The sequence below is a fragment of the Ursus americanus genome, chromosome 31, assembly GCF_024610735.1.
Source record: "Ursus americanus isolate L20-20 chromosome 31, mUrsAme1.1.p, whole genome shotgun sequence".
Lineage (NCBI taxonomy): Eukaryota > Metazoa > Chordata > Mammalia > Carnivora > Ursidae > Ursus > Ursus americanus.
In genome coordinates this window covers 13,768,367-13,787,923 of record NC_142157.1, presented here as the reverse complement: position 1 = coordinate 13,787,923, position 19,557 = coordinate 13,768,367, and the positions used below count along the sequence as shown (strand labels likewise).

The 19,557-nt window shown below is 37.3% G+C and overlaps 2 protein-coding genes across 13 annotated transcripts in view; both read left to right on the top strand.

Annotated features, from left to right (window-relative positions):
- ABI1 (abl interactor 1) overlaps positions 1-19,557 on the top strand; it is a 122,186-nt gene that overhangs the window by 63,213 nt on the left and 39,416 nt on the right. The gene's annotated exons all lie outside the window — the stretch shown is intronic.
- On the top strand, positions 14,143-15,969 carry LOC123778144 (putative ribosomal protein eL39-like 5). Its single transcript, XM_087857616.1, has one exon. The coding sequence runs from the start codon at positions 15,141-15,143 to the stop codon at positions 15,294-15,296; it is 156 nt and encodes a 51-aa protein (XP_087713742.1). The 5' UTR covers positions 14,143-15,140; the 3' UTR covers positions 15,297-15,969.

Here is a 19,557-nt window from a genome sequence, read left to right as displayed (position 1 = left end):
TGAAACCTTCCAAGGGAGCATGGCCCTTTTGACACTTTGATTTAGTTCTATAAAATTCAGTTTGGATTTCTGGCCTCTAGAACTGTAATAGAATAAATTTCTGTTGTTTTAAGCCACTACGTTTATAGTAGTTTGTTACAGCAACATTAGAAAAATAATACACATGATACAATAAATCGGTTCTAAATGTGGTATGACTTTATATTTGTGTAAATCTTTGGTAGAGATTGGTTCTTGTCATCCTTATGATGTGGATTAGAGTTTATTTTTTAAAGGGTTATATAAAATTGTGTAATATCTTAAAATCATAAGGAAAACATGAGAAATTCCTCAAGCTTCATGCCACAGTTCTATTATGAAATAGTATCTTTTATCTTCACCTTTGTTATTTTAAGACTGATAATACAATCTAACCAGTTGCTAACTTTTCTCCATTTTTCTTATACGTATTAAGATTCAACAATCAAATGTTTTAGGGCAAATTTCTTCACCTCCTTTTTGGAGGGGGGACACCTTTTATTGAGATTAATGAGGCATTCTTCCTTTAATAACAGTTATTAACAAGATAGATTTATAGAGGAACAGCTATAGTAAAGATGTACTAATAAAGAATATAGGTTCTACTCTGTAAGTACATGGCGCAGAACATATAAATGTTTATCTGTAAGAGTTGAGGGACTAAACTTTGTCTTGGCGCTAGACTTTGTCTTATTGTTACCTAAAATAAAATTCTTTTAATTACTGTATGGATAAACATTTGTTTCAAAATTAGTTATTCTGCCAGGGACTCTTACAGCACATAGCACAGTGCCTGATACTTAATGTGTGCTTCCATGTGAGTTGAAGGAATTTTTGAATTTTGGTTTTAGACATTATCTGAAAAATTTGAAATTAAATAAAAATACTCTAAAGTATAACAAAGATTTCTGGTATACCTTTGGTCCTCTACTTCTCATTATATTCTTTCTATATATATTTGATTTGTATGATATGATTTGTATCATTAATATGTGTGTGTATGTATTTTACTCCAAATTCAGGTTTTTTTTTTTTTCCTGAAAAAATGTTTGAACCTTGTCTGTCAGACGGTTAGTCATTGGTATGACACTAGAGCTTCATGCCATCAGATGACTTTCATTAATTTGAATGTTTATTTGAATAAATAATTTAGTGCAGGGATCAGTAAATGATGATCCACGTGGACTAAATTCAGTCCTCTCGTTTTTGAAAAATAAAGTTTCATTGGAACAAAGCATTTTTTTTTGTTTACATGTTGCTATGGCTGTTTTCGCTTCTGCAATAACATGGTTGAGTAGTTACGACAGACACCATGTGGCCTGTAAAGCCTAAAATATTTACACTATTGCTCTGTTCAAGAAAAGTTTGCTGACCCTTCATGTAGTGTTATACAAACTTCTGTTTCAAAAATTTTAAGAAGTTTTGTGGGATTTGATACCACTTTCTCCAACTACTTATAATAACTTTGTTTTTTTTTTTTGAGATAATTTTTCTGGAGGTTGATTTGCTGAGCCAGAAATTGTAAGGAATGGGGCTTGCAAGTTGTAGATGGCACGATACACATCCTACAAGTTTTATGGCTTCATTCCTTCTATATCTCAGCATAGAGAAGTTAGCTTGTATAAGAAATGATGGAGGAAGCTCCATTAGGGGTTTGATATTCTGGCATCACTTGGTATACTGCAGTGCTATTCTGACATTAACCACCCAGAGTCATGACTGCTCCCATTTCAGATGCCAGTGGCAAGTTGGATCCCCATTCTACCCACACTTTTGACCAACTGGTCACAGATCTTGAGTGGGCTGGGGGTGGTAGGGGGTGTCTTACAACCCCCCTGAGGTGTGATAATTTATTAGAATGACTCAGAATTCAGGAAGACACTATTCTTATGGTTACAATTTTATTTTAAGCAAACAGATTGGGACCAGCCAAGTGAGAATCTGCGATGCTCCCGAACACAGAGCTTCTGTACCCTCTTCCTGTGGAATCAGGGCACATCAGTGTGTTGTTCATCAACCAGGAAGCTCTACTGAGCTTTGGTGTCCAGAGTTTGTTTCACGTGTAGGCATGATTGACTGAGTCATTGGCCATGTGACTGAACTCCATGCGCAGCCCTCCTTCCCTACTCAGAAGCTGGGCTGACTCAAAGCCTCAACACTAGTCACATGGTTGGTCGCTCTGGTGACCAGCCCCCATCTTGAGCCATCTTGTTAGCATAAACAGAGATACCCCTATCAATGGGGGAAATTCCAGGGGTTATAAACTCCCACCCAGGAACAGTGACAGAGGCCAGTCAAATTCTTTGTTATACAATAGCTATCAAATTTGAGGGTTTATGCCCCCAAATAAGTTAGTAAGAACCAAGAGTTAATAATGTATTTGTTTCATGGTTGAATCTACGATTTAGTTTTGTTCATATTGAAGTTTATATAAAACCATGTTGGAGGATTGCTATGTCAATTTGTTTTATAAACAGTTTTTGCTGCCATAGAACATTAGATCAAAATATGTAAGTTATAGGATGTTTCTTTCCTTTTTTTTTTTTTTAAGATTTTATTTATTTTTGTGTGCGCTCGAGAGAGTTGGAGCATGAGCGGTGGGGGAGGGGCAGAGGGAGAAGCAGGCTGTCCCCTGAGCCGGGAGCCCGACATGGGACTCGATCCCAGGACCCTGGGATCATGACCTGACATAAAGGCAGACACTCAACCGACTGAGCCACCCAGACGCCCCTATAGGATGTTTCTTACATCTACTTTTCATATACTAATGAAGTGTAGTATATTTACAGAAGTAGATTTTTCAAATTGGTAATTCTATAGAAGGATATTTAGCATTTTAGATAACTGAAATTTCCTATTTTAATCATATAATAGAAATTTTTCTAATATAGTACCTTCTTCTATATTTATGGGTAGACTGTAGGTAATCCCACTCCTCTCTAACCCCCATGACAGAATTTGTAGGTTTTCTATGCATAAAAGAATCTCTGAGAACTGTAGACTTGGGTGAATAACCTCAAAACATGTTTTCTTCTCATGGCTTTCACTTTTTAGGGTAGATTTGATTGGGGTTGGAAGTAATAAGATTGATTTGGAAAAGAAGGGTATCAAATCTTTGAATTTTCAGTATTCCCCTTTCCTTCCTTTCTGCATCTACATTTAGCACTACAACAACCCCAGAATGGTCTTATTTATAGATTATTTGTGCCTAGATGTAGTTCCAGGACTAATACTGTTTTTCCCCCCCACAATTGTTTCTGGTTTGTGAAGAAAGAAAAGGAAGGTAAATCTAGTGTTCATGTATATTATAAGTTGGCGGAATGTCAAGTAAGATCTCTAAGATTTTAAAAATTTTTTAAATGACAGTTGATTGTAGTGTTTTTGTTTTTAAAATGTTACTGGCCAATAAAATCGGTAACAGTACTTTTTCTCCTTCCCCTTTTCTTCCATTTTGTCTGATTTTTTGTTTGGTCTTTCATTCTGTCTCTTTCTTTTTAATTTACTGATCTTGAAATTCACAGTTATACTGACCTAAACCTTTCCATGTTCTAGTCACCTTCTAACACACGAATGCACACCAACCCACCATTCACTTCTGAATGAATGAAGATTGAAAGAGACTTGTGCCATCAACCTTAGAGGACTGGAAAAATTAATATATTTTTAGGCTATGGAGAATAGAGGCAAAGTTATGTATTTAGTTTCTAGTCTAGAGCTCCCAATGTTGTAGTAAAAGTTTGCCAGTATCATAGGCTGACCCTGAACTATGCATGTGTGGAATGAAATGCGAGCAACCTAGCCAGGGGTAAAAGAACTGAAACGAAAGTTTCAGCTGCTCTCCATCTTAGAGGAGACCGTTTGGAGTTCAAGTCCAGCAAAGTTTACTAGCAGTACTTTTCAGAGAACTATAATAGGATTTTGAGTTTCTGCAAGGTATCTGTTACTGTCATTACTGGACCTATGAAGAAATGGGAAACATGACCAGAACTCAAGATAAAAGGCAGTCGGTAGAGATCAACTCTTACGTGTGTTGGACAAATAACTGTTTCATTATATGATCAACTGTGAATTCAGGGACTTGAAACTTTTTATAGTTAAAGGGAATTTCAAGGTACTGATTCTAATTTTATTCTGCAGTATTTTTTCTCATGTGTTCTAAGGTCTGACCTACAGTTTGGTGGTCTCTTGCCCTGTAAGATTAGGTCGCCATGAATAATTTCCAGAATTCTAAGAACTGGCCTACTAGGAAAGCTGTAATCTCTGATGGTGCCATTGTAATTACTGACTTTAAGAATTTGATTAATGGATTCCGATAAAGAATTAGAAAGCTTTTGCCACTTTGTTGCTGCCTCAACTACCTCTTGACACTTGCAGCTGGTGACTGGGTATTGGAATTTGGAGTCCAGTCTTGCTTCCACTGCAGTTGCTTCTCAATATCCAAGGACTTAGAGAATGGATACTGGAGCACCACTTTGAAAAAAATCTCAGATCTCAACTTGTTTACCAATAGAGAGTAATATAAAGAGGTAGTAAGAGATCTCCACCTCGCTTTTAATTTCTATATCCCATGAAAGTGTATCATTGACAGGTCTGAAATTGTATCCAGAAGCCCAGTTGTGAGAACAATTGAACAATGTTGGTTTTGGCTTTTTAGCTTCTGCAGAGCAAGAAGGTACTCTTGGGGTGGGGTGGAGAGGGTAGAATGAAGATTAAGTGAGCTAGTTTTACAGCAGGCCTTGATGTTATCTGCACTCCCCTAGCACTTTAAACACATAGCAGTTGCTACATTTACTTTTGGCATTATGTTTTTGTGTAGTTGGGGAGCTTTTGAAAGATAGGATTGTATTATTCAGTTTTTAAAATTCTAGAACCGAGCACTAATCCTGTCATTGACTAAGCATTTAGTGAATGTTTGTTAAAAAATTTCACTTGGGAGGAGTTGGTATATATACTATTAAATGCAATGCATGGAAATAATAAACATTTTAATAGAGTAGAAAGTCCCGTGGGCATATAGTTAGGGTGGCATTGAGGGAGTGACATTTAAGTTGGGTTTTAAAGGTGGTCTGTGCCCTTATCAAGTGATGTGGAGTGCAGATACATTCTAGTCTGAGGTAATGGCATCAGACACAGACACAGATGTTTATTCAGGGTGACCAGGATGTGTGGTGGAATGTTTGGAATGCGGCATGTACCTGGAGGTCAGTTTGAAAAAGTAAATCTGAAGTTCTAAGTTGTACTTCATTCTCTTTGGTTTGGCTTCATTGATGAGGCTGAATAATGGCTTTTGTTATGTTAGGAGAGTAGATAGTATCCTATTGCTTCTTTTTTGCTTCTCGTATCTGTGTAGTGCTGGAACTGTACAGCTCCTGAATTGAGCAACATGCTTAGTAGAAAGAGAGTCATCAGTCTTCCTAAGCCATTGTCAGATGGCTGACTGATGTGATGAAGCCTGTGAAGCAAAAGGGAGACCGCATTTTTTGGAAATTGGAGACTCTCTTCTTTGCTTTCACATTAAACAGCAGGTTTATCCTGCCTCTGTTAAATATGCTTTTTGGAGAAAAGAATCGTCCAAGCCCATCTTCTGCCTCAGGTAGTCTGTGGTGTTGAGGAAGCAATCTTCCAGTCTCCTCCCTATTGATCACAGAATTTGGGCTCAGCAACTTTTTCATTCTGTCCTAATTAACAATGGACTGTTCTCATCTCACTTAAGTAAAAAAGGATTACCTTTTTTTCAAAAAGAGACTTTGGAACCCCTCCTTCTTCTGGCTTGATTCTATATAACTAGTTTGGGAGTCTCCTTCCAGATATTACATTCTTTTGGTTGTCTGTAATCCTTTCACCAGGCTAATTGGTTTCTGAGTCTTCACAGTAGCCTAATCTTGTTGCAAAGCCTGGAAATGGTTTTTCACTTCCTGTAGAGTTTCAACTTTAGATTCCACAGCATGGCATAAAACACTCTTCGATCTGGTCTCTTCCAGCTCTCAAAGCATTCCTGCCATGCTCAACTTCTTGAAATGTTCCAAACACAGCATGTACATTTGTGCCTCTTTGCTTTTCCATAATCTGTTTGTCTTACTTGGAATTAACTTTGTTGTGTTTCTTCTGCTTGACAGGCACCATCTGAAGTCTTCACTGATTAGTTCAGGGTAGACTTAACTGTCTCTTTGTGCTACGCCATCTAACTTGTTCCTGCTTTTGTCAGTGACTTGAGGTATAGATGTCTGTCTCCCTTTTGTCACTCTTGAAAGAGCATGTTTAATTCATCTCTGCTCCTCAGTGCATAGTAACTGGCACTTAAGTGGTGTGAGGGGTGTCTGGTTGGCTCAGTCAGTAGAGCATGTGACTTTTGATCTCGGGGTTGTGAGTTTGAGCCCCACATTGGGCGTAGAGATTACTTAAGAAAATAAAAAAAAATTTAAAAATGAAATGATTTGAGAAAAAAAAAAAAGATGTGTTTTGAAAAGTATTTACTGAATGGATAAAGCCATGTGGTATGGTGTGCTTTGGAGTCATAAAGACCTGGGTTTGAATCTTAATTCTGCCATTGTATAATGTGTTCAGATTACCTAACTTCTTTGAGTTTAGGTTTCTCATTCTTCATATTGGGACAGTTGTGCTGACCTTAGAGATTAAATAAAGAATTGTACATAAAGCATTTAGCCTAACACTTGTACATAAAATGTTGGTATTATTATCATATCTATCATCTGTTCTTTCTCTTACGTGCAACTACTCTCGTACTCCCCCTTCTAATCAACATGCGAGCATGTTTGTTTTTTCCCATTGTAAAAAAGCTTTCCTTACCATACCCTCAAGATGTTATCTTTTCTTTTGACAGTTCCCAGCCCAAGATCTTGAATCTGTCATCTCGTGGCATCTTTTTCCTCCAAACATATGTATGTGTCTCAATCCACTGTGATTTGATTTTTTGTCTCTATCACCCTGTGGATGTTACTTTCGCAATGATCAGGAACAGTATCTTTGTTCTAAATCTAATAGCATATTTCATTTAAACCTCATCCTTATTGTTTTTATTTGTAGTACATAACAAATTTATAATTATGTTTCTTTGTATGTTTACTTATAAATGCTTCTTCTATTACAGGTAAGTGTAATGATGACAGGAACCTTATCTGTTTTGTGCATCACTGTATCCCTAGTGTCTCCCATAGGGCTGGCAAGGAGTAGATCCTCAAATCTTTGAATATCACTGTGGCACTTCTGAAAATGTATAGTCCTTTGGAAATAGGGTGGAGGTTTCAGTGTTGTTTTTAGAAAGTTCTCCATTTCGGGGTGCCTGACTGGCTCATTTGGTAGAACATGTGACTCTTGATCTTGGGGTTGTAAGGTTGAGCCCCATGTTAGATGTAGAGATTACTTAAAAAATAAAATCTTAAAAAAAAATAGCTTTCCATTTCATAGCAGCATGAATATACCCTAGTGTAAATTTTGAGTTATCAGTGCTTTGGTTCAGAATCTTAAATAAATTACTATTATTATTGTTATTATTTCCAAAAAAATTTATTTATTTATTTACTTACTTACTTACTTATTTATTTATTGCGAGCACGAGCAGGGCGAGGGGCTGAGGGAGAGAGAGCATCTCAAGCAGACTCTGTGTTTTAGTGCAGAGCCCAACGTGGGCTTGATCTCATGACTCTGAGATCATGACTTGAGCCAAAATCAAGAATCAGACAATTAACTGACTGAAGCTACCCAGGTGCCCCTTAAATAAATTATTTAATGTGGTCACTAACAATGTTTTTGTCTTCCTCTTCCCTGAAAAAGTCAGTGCGGAGAATTACAAAAAAAAAAAAAAGACTGAAGTGACTTAGAACATGTAATTAGGTATTAGTAGTGTTTTTGCATTCTTCTCTACACTCCTCCTCTGCCTTGCAGTTCTTGTGAAGTGACCAGGCAAGAGCTATTCAACCAAGAAAAAGAGAGAATTTATTTCTACCATTAAAACAAAAAAAAAAGTCTGTGTCTGTTACTTTTTTTAAAACCCGGTCAGATGATACTATGTCAGCCCTTAAACTCTGCCTTCAGGATAAAGGCTAGTTTGTTAGCATGGTGTTGATACAAGCTTGATCTTGTCTCTCCTTGCCTCTCTAGCTTCATTCCTTTCCCCTTCTTGCCTCTTTGTGCTTCAGACATCCTAATTGATTTACTCTTGTAGCGGTACACTTTTATAGTGGCTAGTCCCTTTGCTTGGAATGTCTGTCTCCCCTACTTCTGTCTGCTAACTCCTGCTCATTCATTCATTAAGCTTCAGGTTAATTGCTCCTGCCCAGAGAAGCCTTTTTTTTTGGGATGGGGGGTTCCAGAAGGCTAGTTTCTTTCCTAATACCTCTGTGCATGGTTCTACATGACAGATAACTTCTGTTTGATCTTCCTAATCTACTCTTCCTATCCTGGTCTTTGCTCTGGGAGGCTTACCTGTATGGATTATGTCAATGGGCATCTGTGACTTCGGGCTTCAGAGTGGGTGCAGCCAGTGTGGAACACAGGAAGATAGGAAGCAGTAAGGAAGGTAAGCTCAGAATATTTACTTCCCTGGTTTGTTCCCTGTGGGTTGGCTGTGTCCCAGGACAAATCATTACTCCCTTCAAGATGGCCTTCTCTATGTGACTTTCTCTTCCAAATTCTGGTTATCTCTCCTGCCCCTTATCCTTTTGTATATAGGGGTACAGCTCCTGCTGCTACTAGTTCCTATACCTTCTGTTGCGTTCCCCTATCCCTCATGATTCCTTGTGTTTAGTTCCTTTATATGTAAATGCTTTTTGAATTATTCTAATTGGATTATTTAATCAGATTCTGATTGGAAGTCTAATATAACCTGGCATATATTATTTTGATAATGTTTTCTTTTCAATAGTTGCCTCTTTCTGCCTTTGACTTTACTTAGGTAAATAGGCTCAGCTCATGTAGTTCTAAAGTACCTTATTTCCTGTTTAGACAAGACATTGCTACTTTTGTATATATTACATATTGAGCTTCTATGTATAAGGTGACTTGAAGTAGGATTGAACAGTAAAAAAGGTTTGAAAAGTCTGTGACTGTGGGGACAAGATTCTTAATATCTTTGTAGTGGCATTTGAGGATCTTTAAAGGCTTGGCACCTGCATTCCCCCCCCCCTCCGCCCCCCGCCTCATCCCTTACTACTAACCCTTCATGAACTTTCAAGCTCCAGGGATACTAAATGCTGTCTGCCATGTCAGTGTCCTGGCATGCATTGTTACGGACATGTTTCACCTAGCTAACTCCCACTCATCCTTGAGGTCTTACTCTAGATATTCTTAAAGGGTGGTTTTTCTCTGTTGCCCCTTTCTGTCCTGTTTCCACCTGCACATATATTATTAGAGTTCTCTGTTAACTATTTGTATAGCATCCGATACCTCCCTTCATAGCATTTATCATTAGAATTATATAGTTATTTGTCCTGTTGTTCAGTATCTGCCTTCCATAGGGTTCTGTTATCATCATTACTATATTCTCAGTGCCTAGCATGTATGTATCCATTTATTCAACAAATGGAAGGAAATTAGAATGGAAGGTCATAGAATTTCTTTAGAGGGGTGTGATGAAGAGAATTTAGGGCCATTGGAATTTGTCAGTTTGGAATGGGGTCATCCCCTTTTTAAGTTTCATTGATGAAAAAAATCAGTATATCCTCTTTATAGATAAATCTTACTTGGTTCTGTTCCTTCATAGATTGATGGAGCATGGATCACTAAATACCTTGGAATCAGTGAACTAAAAAAAATCCTATTCTCATTTTTATGACTGAACAATAAAGATTACTTAAAACATTTGTGGGGGCTGGGTGGCACCTGCCTGGCTCAGTTGGTAGAGTGTGCAACTCTTGATCTCGGGATCGTGAGTTTGAGTCCCACGTTGGGAGGTAGAGTTTACTTAAAAAAATAAAAAAACAAACATTTTGAGGGGAAGAATTTTCAATTTACAGAAAAGTTGCAGGTACAGGAGAAAGAACTTTTTGTTTTGAACAGTTTGAGAATAACTTGCTGGTATGCTGGCCTGTCACCCCTGAATACTTTGGTGTGTATTTTCTAGACACAACCATATTCTACAGCATAACCACAATGCAGTCATCAAAATTATGTGATTAACATTGATACATGCTACTATCTAATCCTCAAATTACATTTAAATTTTCCAGTTGATCCAATAGCTTTGTAGGAAAAGGATCCAGTTCAGAAGCTTTTATGTTATCATGTCTCCTTAGTCTTCTTCAATCTGGAATAGTTCGCCAGTCCTCCTTTGCTTTCCCTGGCCTTGATACTTTTGAAAATTATAGGCCAGCTCATTTGTAAAATGTGTCAATTATGGGCATGTGTAATATTTCCTCATGATTGGATTCAGGTGATAAAATAGAGATACTTTTTGGATGCAGTAGCTTCCTATTTAAAAACCACTCCTATTGTCTTAATTTTTTTTGAAGATTTTATTTATTTATTTGAGAGAGAGAGAGAGCACGAGCAGCGGGGAGAGGGAGAAGCAGACTCCCTGCTTAGCAGGGAGCCTGACATAGGGATGTTTGATCCTAGAACCCTGAGATCATGACCTGAGCTGAAGGCAGGCACTTAACTAACTGAGCCACCCAGGCGCCCCATGTCTTAATTTTTTTCAAGAAGCTTTTTTGTTTACATATTAAGTGTTATTCTAAATTTTTTAAGTTTTGGGGGCTTATAAATCCATAGTAATCTTCAAAGACAGAGGAAACCTATAAAGAACCTGGCATGTACATCAAACATAACATCCCTAAAAATATTTTGTAAGAGACCAACAAAACTTACTGTCATAGGAATTTGTATTTCAACTAATCAGGAATAATTTATTTTGCTATATTTTGTCATTAAAATCACATTGTGGCTTCTGAATTGCTAGTGGTACTTCTAAGACATAAATAAGTGTATTTAATTATGGCAGAACTTATTTCTAAAATAACCCTCTTGGTTAAAAACAAATTGTACACATTCTAGTTCTCAGTTTTAGCTCTGAAATAATTTGAAAATCCAATGAAAGGCAGTCAGAATCACTGTTCTAAGCCTATTTTTAGATTTTTTTCTTTATAGCTGGTTTCCTTTCTAGCCACCTGCAGTTTTATGTGCAGTTGCACGTGTTCATTTTTTCTAACACTGTCCCCTTATAAAGCTTGGCCTGTAAGCAACCTCTGTAATGCTTTTGGTTTGTTCTTTTTGACGAGGAAAGTGGAAATTATAAAACCTTCATTGAGTATTTCAATTCATTAAAAATATATTTGATAAAATATATTATTACAGAAGAAAAGACTGTCTCTAGGAATCCTTTTTGATTATAGTTTACTTTGTCTTAATATAGTACGTATTATATAGAATATATCTTTTTTTAAAAATTTCTTTTCTTTTTTTTTATTATATTAGTCACCATACAGTACATCATTAGTTTTTATGTGGAGTTCCATGATTCATTGTTTGTGTACAACACCCAGTGCTCCATGCAGTACGTGCCCTCCTTAATACCCATCACTGGGCTAACATATTCACCCACCCCCTCCCCTCTGAAATCCTCAGTTTGTATATAGAATTATCTTTTCTATTTGTTTACTTTCAGCTTTTTTCTGTTTTTTTGTTTTTTTTTTAAGCTTTGTCTCATCTAAGCATAACTGGATTTTAAAAAATCTCTTAACTGGGGCATTCGTTGCATTTACACATAATGTAGTTGGTGATATATTTGGATTCAGATGAATCCTTATTTTGTCATTTTATTCATGTTATCTGTTCTGGGTGTTTTCCTCTTTTTCTGGATTAACATTTTCTTTGGATTAACATTTTTCAGAGGCTTTTTTGTGTGCGTGCGTGCATGTGTATTTTGTTCCTTGGTTATGGTGAATTATTTCCTTATGTGTTTTATAAATTTTGATTGTGAGCCCATCTTAAAATCTCATCTTTGAGATCTGTCTAGTATAAGAGGAATACACTGATAAGATAAATTGAAGATATATTCCTAGTTTAGTTAGGGGTACCATCAGTACCAGACTGTTTAAAGTTTTGAACCTAAAGACTTCATAGGAACATGTTAGACTTTCTAGGACAACTGCTGCCCCCCACCCCCACCCCACCGTGTGTGTGTGTGCGTGCGTGTGTGTGTGGTATGTGTGTGTGTGTGTGTGTGTCTGTCTGTCTTTGTGTGTTTTCTTTAGCTGCTGTGACAAATTACCACAAACTTAGTGGCTTAAAACCACACAACTTTACTATCTTACAGTTACAAAGGTCGGAAGTCGGAAATGTGTTTCACTTGGCCGAAATTGACATGTGGGCTGGACTGTGTTCTTTCTGGACATTCTGTGGCAGAATCTGTTCTCTTGCCTTTTTTCAGCTTTTAGAGACCTCTTGCATTTCTTGGCTGGTGGCCTCTTCCTCCATCTTCAAGCCAGAAATGGCCATTTGAATCATTTCACATGACAGTCACCCTGATAAGCATTAACTCTCCTGCCTCCTTCTTTCCCTTATAAAGACCCTTCTGATTACAGGAGCCCACCTCAGAAATCTGAATAATCTTTGTGTCTCAAGATCCTTAACTTAATCACATCTGCAGAGTCCCCTTTGCCATGTGAGTTCTGCCTTCCCACCTTCAGCAAACTGAGGCCTTATGTTTTGTTCCCATTTGGCATAAAAGTCCTACCCCCTTTCTTAGTAGCTAGCAAGTCTCTGTAGAGTAGCTTCTTTCATGTTTCTGCTCTGGGTTTTAGTCATTCCTTCTTCCTCTTCCAGGATTTTCTTTACTCTCCTTAGCATTGGGCTATGAATTTTTAAAAGACGCTGTCACAGTCTGTCAAGGATGTTTAGGTACTTTGTAGTAGTAGAGAGTTTTCAGGTTATCTAATCTGCCATATTGCCCCAGTTGCCATTCTTTATATTAGCAAGGTATTAAAGAGTTTTAATAAGATGTAAAGTCTGTCACTTTTATTTTCGAATTTAAAATGCTTTTAATTTAGCTTCACTAAAAAAAAAAATCTCAATGAGTCTCATCATTGAAGAAGCTGATCCATTAAGTCTGATTAAAACCACTTTATCTGTTTGAACATGTGTTTTACTCTTATCAACACACTATCTTTTTAAATTGTAATCTGACCCCACTCTGTCCTGGTTAGTCTGCTACTTAATCCAGACTAAGAATCTGTCTCACCACATCCTGCCGTCCTTCTTGACTGTCTGGTCAGGTGGTTCTCTTTCAATAAAAAATGTTATTTTCTGTCTCATCTGAGCTAAAGTATATAGATATTATTTTGCACCCAGCTGTTACCATTGAGCTTCATTTCACAATTTCCTACTTCTTTTCAGTGATACGGAAATGTGGTTAAAAGCCATTCAGATATTACCTAAAGGATTATAATGGTAAGTCAGGTTCTAAACCCCTTTCCATACCCAGTCTTGCTCTCTGGAGCACTCACATAGTGAGTACTGTGTATCTGGCTTTTTATGCATGTGAACACCTACCAATTAATTCATCCTCACAACAATCCCATCTTACAGATAAAGAAACTGATACACAAGTAGTTATGTGACTTATTTAGGATCAGATAGCTGTTAAATGGCATTTGAACCATGCAGTCTGGTTTTAGAATCTGCTTATCACTGCCTGCTGGCTCAGTTGGTGGAGTGTGTGACTCTTAATCTTGGGATTGGGTTTGGCCCCACGTTGCGTGTAGAGATTACTTAAAATAATAAAATCTTAAAAAAATCCCCAACAATCTGCTTTATCACTATGCTGTGCTGCTATTAGTTTTAGACTGAAAATTTTTTTCCCTCAGACTTTTAAAGGCAATATACCATTTCTTCTAACTTCAAGTATTGTCATTGAACTTTATGATGTGTCTCTGATTTTATTTTATTTATTTATTTTTAAATATTTATTTATTTGAGAGAGAAAGAGAGAGCAGGGGGAGGGGCAGAGGGAGAGAATCTTCAAGCAGACTCCTTGGCTGAGTGTGGAGCCCGATGCAGGGCTCTATCCCACGACCCATAAGATCATGACCTGAGTCGAAACCAAGAGTTGGACACTCAACCAACCAACTGAGCCACCCAGGTGCCCCGTGTCTTTGATTTTAGATCTTTTTTTTTTTTTTTTAAGATTTTATTTATTTATTTGACAGAGAGACAGCCAGCAAGAGAGGGAACACAAGCAGGGGGAGTGGGAGAGGAAGAAGCAGGCTCCCAGCAGAGCAGGGAGCCTGATGCGGGGCTTGATCCCAGGACACTGGGATCACGCCCTGAGCTGAAAGCAGATGCTTAACAACTGAGCCACCCAGGAGCCCCTGATTTTAGATCTTTTGTATGTAACTTGTCTTTTTCTCGCTGGAAACTTTGGAATATTTGTCTTTAGCTGTGGTATTTTGAAATTTCATAGGGATATAACTCAATACTGGTCTTCTAAAAGTACATATGGTCCCCTATTTATGACGGTTGACTTAAGATTTTTTAACTTTATGACAGCGTAAGAATGATACCCATTCAGTAGAAACCGTACTTTGAATTTTGATCATTTCCTGGGCTAGTAATGTGCTGTACAATATTCTTTTGTGATGCTGAGCAGCAGCATCTCAGCTCTGTCAGCCACGTGATCAGGAGGGTGAACAGCGGATACACTTAACACCATTATGCATCCATGCAGCAATTCTGTGTGTTTTTTTTTTTTTTAAAGATTTTATTTATTTATTTATTTGACAGAGAGAGATGGCTAGCGAGAGCGGGAACACAAGCAGGGGGAGTGGGAGAGGAGGAAGCAGGCTCCTAGCGGAGGAGCCTGATGTGGGACTCGATCCCAGAATGCCAGAATCACGCCCTGAGCCGAAGGCAGACGCTTAACGACTGCGCCACCCATGTGCCCCCCATGCAGCAATTCTGTTTTTTACTTTCAGTACAGTATTCAATAAACTGCATGAAATATTTAACACTTTGTTATAAAATGGCTTTGTGTCAAATGTAAGCTAGTGTTAAGTGTTCTGAGCAGGTTTAAGTTGGCTAGGTGAAGCTATGATATTCATTAGGTTAGGTGTATTAAATAAAGTTCTGGCTTTGCTCCGCCATTGTGGTATGTACGATTCACTGTCCTCACCATGTCTCCTCACAAAACTTTGAGGATCCAGTCATTCCTGTCCAGGAAACAAAAGCAGAATTGTCCCATTCCCCAGTGGATTTGGATGAAAACTGGTAATAAAATCAGGTACAGCTTTAAGAGGAGACATTGGAAAAGAACCAAGCTGGGTCTATAAGGAATTGCACATGAGTTGGCACACATTTATGCTGGTTTTTTTTTTTTTTAAAGATTTTATTTATTAATTTGACATAGCCAGCCAGCGAGAGAGGGAACACAAGCAGGGGGAGTGGGAGAGGAAGAAGCAGGCTCCTAGTGGAGGAGACTGATGTGGGGCTTGATCCCAGAACTCTGGGATCACGCCCTGAGCCAAAGGCAGATGCTTAACGACTGCGCCACCCAGGCACCCCACATTTATGCTGTTTTGATGTTACTTGCTCATATTATATCACTGTATATATCACTACTACCTAAGCAATAGACCTGTTTTATTGGGGAAAATTTTTTTTTCCTGTTTATAGGCTTCTGCACTAGTAGTTTGGTTCAGTAATACATGAGATCTTCTATTTGAAAAAAATGCACTTTTGACTTAACAGTATTTTCAACTTACAGGTTTAATAGGATATAACTCCACTGTCAGTTGAGGAAGATCTGTACATTCTTTTGGCACTTGGAGAGATGCTACTATATTTTTGGGAGACACTGTTATTTAATAATTTCTTTTCTATTATATTCTCTGTATTCTTTTTTTCTAGATATTCTATTCAGATATTAGACATTTTGTGTTAATATTTTAGTGCTATTTTCCTTCTTAGTGGAAAATTTAGATGGAAATCTCTTTGGGAGACTTACTCAACTATAAATTCCACTATCTATTATTTATTTTAGTTTTTACTGTTCTTTTTAATTTTTAAGAGTTTTCATGTTCTTTTTCATAAGTTCTTTCTTATTAATGGATGATGTTTAATTCTTCTGTATATAATATAAAGCCTTGTTTTTAAGTATTCCTCTGATCTCTGAAAAATCAATCTTTCTTTTTTTCTTTTTTTAGGTTTTTGCCTCCCCTTCATGAAATATTGCCTCAAATAATCTAGTGATCCTTGGCTGTTTCTGTTTAAGAATGAGGAACTCAAATGCTTAAGTAGAAACTTGATATGTGATAGATTGTCACTTAATGGGTGATTGGGCTTTAAGCAGGGGCACACCAGATTTTCAATATATAGAAGTCTATTCTTGTGCCATTATATTTCTGTTTTGGAGAATTTTCTAATTTTTTTCATGAGAGTTCCATTCATGAGGGAATGCTGGCATTCTGAGAACATGGTGAGTGGAAGGGAGGGAAGTCCACTATTTGGTATATAGACACTCAGTTATTCAGCTTTCAGCTTTGTTCCTCTCTTTCCTTTATTCATGTATTTTAAATTTTATTTATCTATTAGAAAGAGAGAGCGCACACCAGTGTGGGAAGGGGCAGAGAGAGGTGGACAAGGAGATCATGACCTGAGCTGAAGTCAGATACTTAACCAACTGAGCCACCCAGACTCCCCATTCCTCACTTTTAAAAACAGTTCTGTTGAGATATAATTCACTTAGTGTGTAATTCACCCCCTTAAAATGTGCAGTTGAATGGCTTTTGATACATTCATAGTGGTATGCATCTATCAGCACAAACTATTTTGGAACGCTCTCAATTACTCCAAAAAGAAACCCTCGGTACTCCTTAGCTGCCGCTTCCCAGTCCCTGTATCCTCTCTCTACCCAGCCCTAAACAACTAGTAATCTACTTTTTATCTCTGTAGATTTGCTAATTCTGGATATTTCTTATAAATGGAGTCATGTGGTTCTTTGTGATGGCCTCTTTGACTTAGCATATTTTCAAGGTTCAGTCTTATAGCATTTATTAGTACTTATTCCATGTTATTGCTAAATAATAGTCTGTTCTGTGGATATATCACATTTTATTTATCCATTTATCAACTAATGGACATTTGGATTGTTTCCACTGTGTGGGTATTATGATTAATGCTGAAACCGGAACATTTTTTTACAAGTGTTGTGTGGACATAGGTTTTCACATATATTGGTTATATACCCAAGGAGTGGAATTGCGGCATCATAAGGTTCAAGGAACTGCCATTGTTTTCCAAAGTGGTTGAAGCATGTTACATTTTCACCAGCAGTGTGTAGAGTGTCAATTTCTCAACATCCTCACAAACCCTGTTTTATCTTTATATATATATTTTTTATTACAGCCATCCTAGTGGGTGTCAAGTGGTATCTCATTGTCGTTTTGATTCTGTTCCTCACTTTTGTAGTCTGTAGAACCTTCCAAATTCTGAGCCTCTCAAAGGTTATTATTTTTTTCTTTTAGGATAAATTGTCTTGCTGTCTACAGGCATTTTGGGTTCTAGCTTCTTCTTTTTTTTTTGAGAGAGAGAGAGAGAGAGCTTGCGCATGTGAGCAGGGAGGGGCAGAGGGAATATTAAGCAGCCTCCACATCCAGCACAGAGCTGGACTCAGGGCTTGATTCCATGACCCTGAGGTCATGACCTGAGCCAAAATCCAGAATTGGATGCCCAGCCGACCGAGCTGCCCTGGTGCCCCTTCTTCTGTCCTGATCAGTTATCTTGACTCCATTTGCTTTCTGATACCCAAAGATTTATTGGCAGTTCTTGTCCATTGATTTTTCTCCTTTTATTTCCCCTTGTCCTTATAGGGAGGAAAAGTATATTTTAATATATATATTCTATATTACTTATGCAGAATATTTATGCATTAATTATTATATATAAATTAATTTTTTGGTATACATTTTGGTGGCAGTCTCAGAAGGGAGAGCTATTAAGGTATAATCAGTTCTCTAAATTTAATCTGAAGTAGCGGTTTGTACCTTTAAATATCTTTTCTCTGTAAATATCCCCAAATGTGGTTGTTACTTGTAAGAAGAATTATAGTACCACAAATCAACTTTTATGATGAATATGAAAGAAGTGAGTAGGCTCAGAAAGGGCTACTATTGAGTATAATTCAAATCTTTTCAAAGTGTTGGATTTGATTCTTTTTTTCTGATAATACTGATTTGCACTCCTTATATGTTTAATGTGGCTGGGCATCTTAAATGAGCTAAGTAACAATTTTTAATTTCTAAGATTGATTATAAGAGTTGTATTTTTTTTTTTTAAAGAGTTTATTTATTTGACAGAGAGTGAGAGAGCGCAAGCGGGCTGGGGGGGTGGCAGGGGGAGAGAGAGAAACAGGCTGCCCGCTGAGCAGGAAGCCCAGTGCAGGGCTTGATCCCAGGACCCTGGGATCATGAAATGAACCGAAGGCAGACGCTTAATCAACTGAGCCACCCAGGTGCCCCAAGAGTTGTTATTTGTTATTGGCTTTAAGCTTTAACTGGTTTAACATTTAGTAAACTCAGTTAAATGCTTGGATATGGATTGGGGAACAGAATAATAACAATAAAAGCTAACATTTATTTAGTTCTTTCTGCATGCCAGACACTGCTGAAAAGCCTTTATATATAATAACTCATTTAATCTTCACAATAATGGTGTGAGATTGGTAAATTTGTTTTTTGTATCTCATTTGTACAGTAAGAAACTGAGGGCATGGAGAGGTTAAGTCACTTGCCCTAGGTCACACAGCTAGTAAATGTAGAGTCTACTCTTAAATTGACACAGTCGGGTTCTTGAGCTTGTGCTCTTAATCATTAGACTATAATGTGTGACATTTCTACAGAATGTGAAATACATATATTATCTTTTTAAGGGAGGGGCACTCACGAAATAGTAAAAAAAAAAAAAATGTTCTTAGTAAGGAGTACTAAGTTGAGGAATAAATACAAATTCATGACCTGGTATTTGGAAGATAAACTGTGATCTGATGTTCTCTTAAAAGTTCATATTTGCTTTAAATCCTAATTTGGATAAAAAACGGTCATCCCTGAATTAAGCACAAAAAATTCTTTTTTTGAGGTAGATGTATAATTACCGTGTGTAGTATTCTACATTGTGTCTTATATTCTTAAGCAGAAGAGGAGACAGAAAAATGTCATTTGGGTGGTACTAAAAAATTGGATATGGGCCAAAGTGTTAGTGACAAATCCAGTTTTTCCCAGGATAAAATATTTCAGAATAATTCTGATCCAAGTGTTTTAGATTATGTTTTTTCCACCAGAGTCTTATTTTGCAGCTCATCTTTTCTAAATAGGTCTATTTTATAGTGTGTATATATAGGTCATTCTGAATCAAGTTAACTTTGCAGTTTATTGGGACCTTGTTTCAAGCTTATTGAACAAAGCTCCGTAACACAGGATTTTGGGCATAGGGCCATTTCCAGAGTCTGGTCCAAATAAGCAGTAACAAACAAAGATTGTCTCTTTCTTGGCTGAAGGCTTTCTCTGTGTGGCTTGTCTCAGGACTCTTTTACACTTT

Excerpts from the sequence above, each read along its gene's own strand:
- LOC123778144 (XM_087857616.1), top strand. The coding sequence starts at position 15,141 with ATGTCTCCTCACAAAACTTTGAGGATCCAGTCATTCCTGTCCAGGAAA.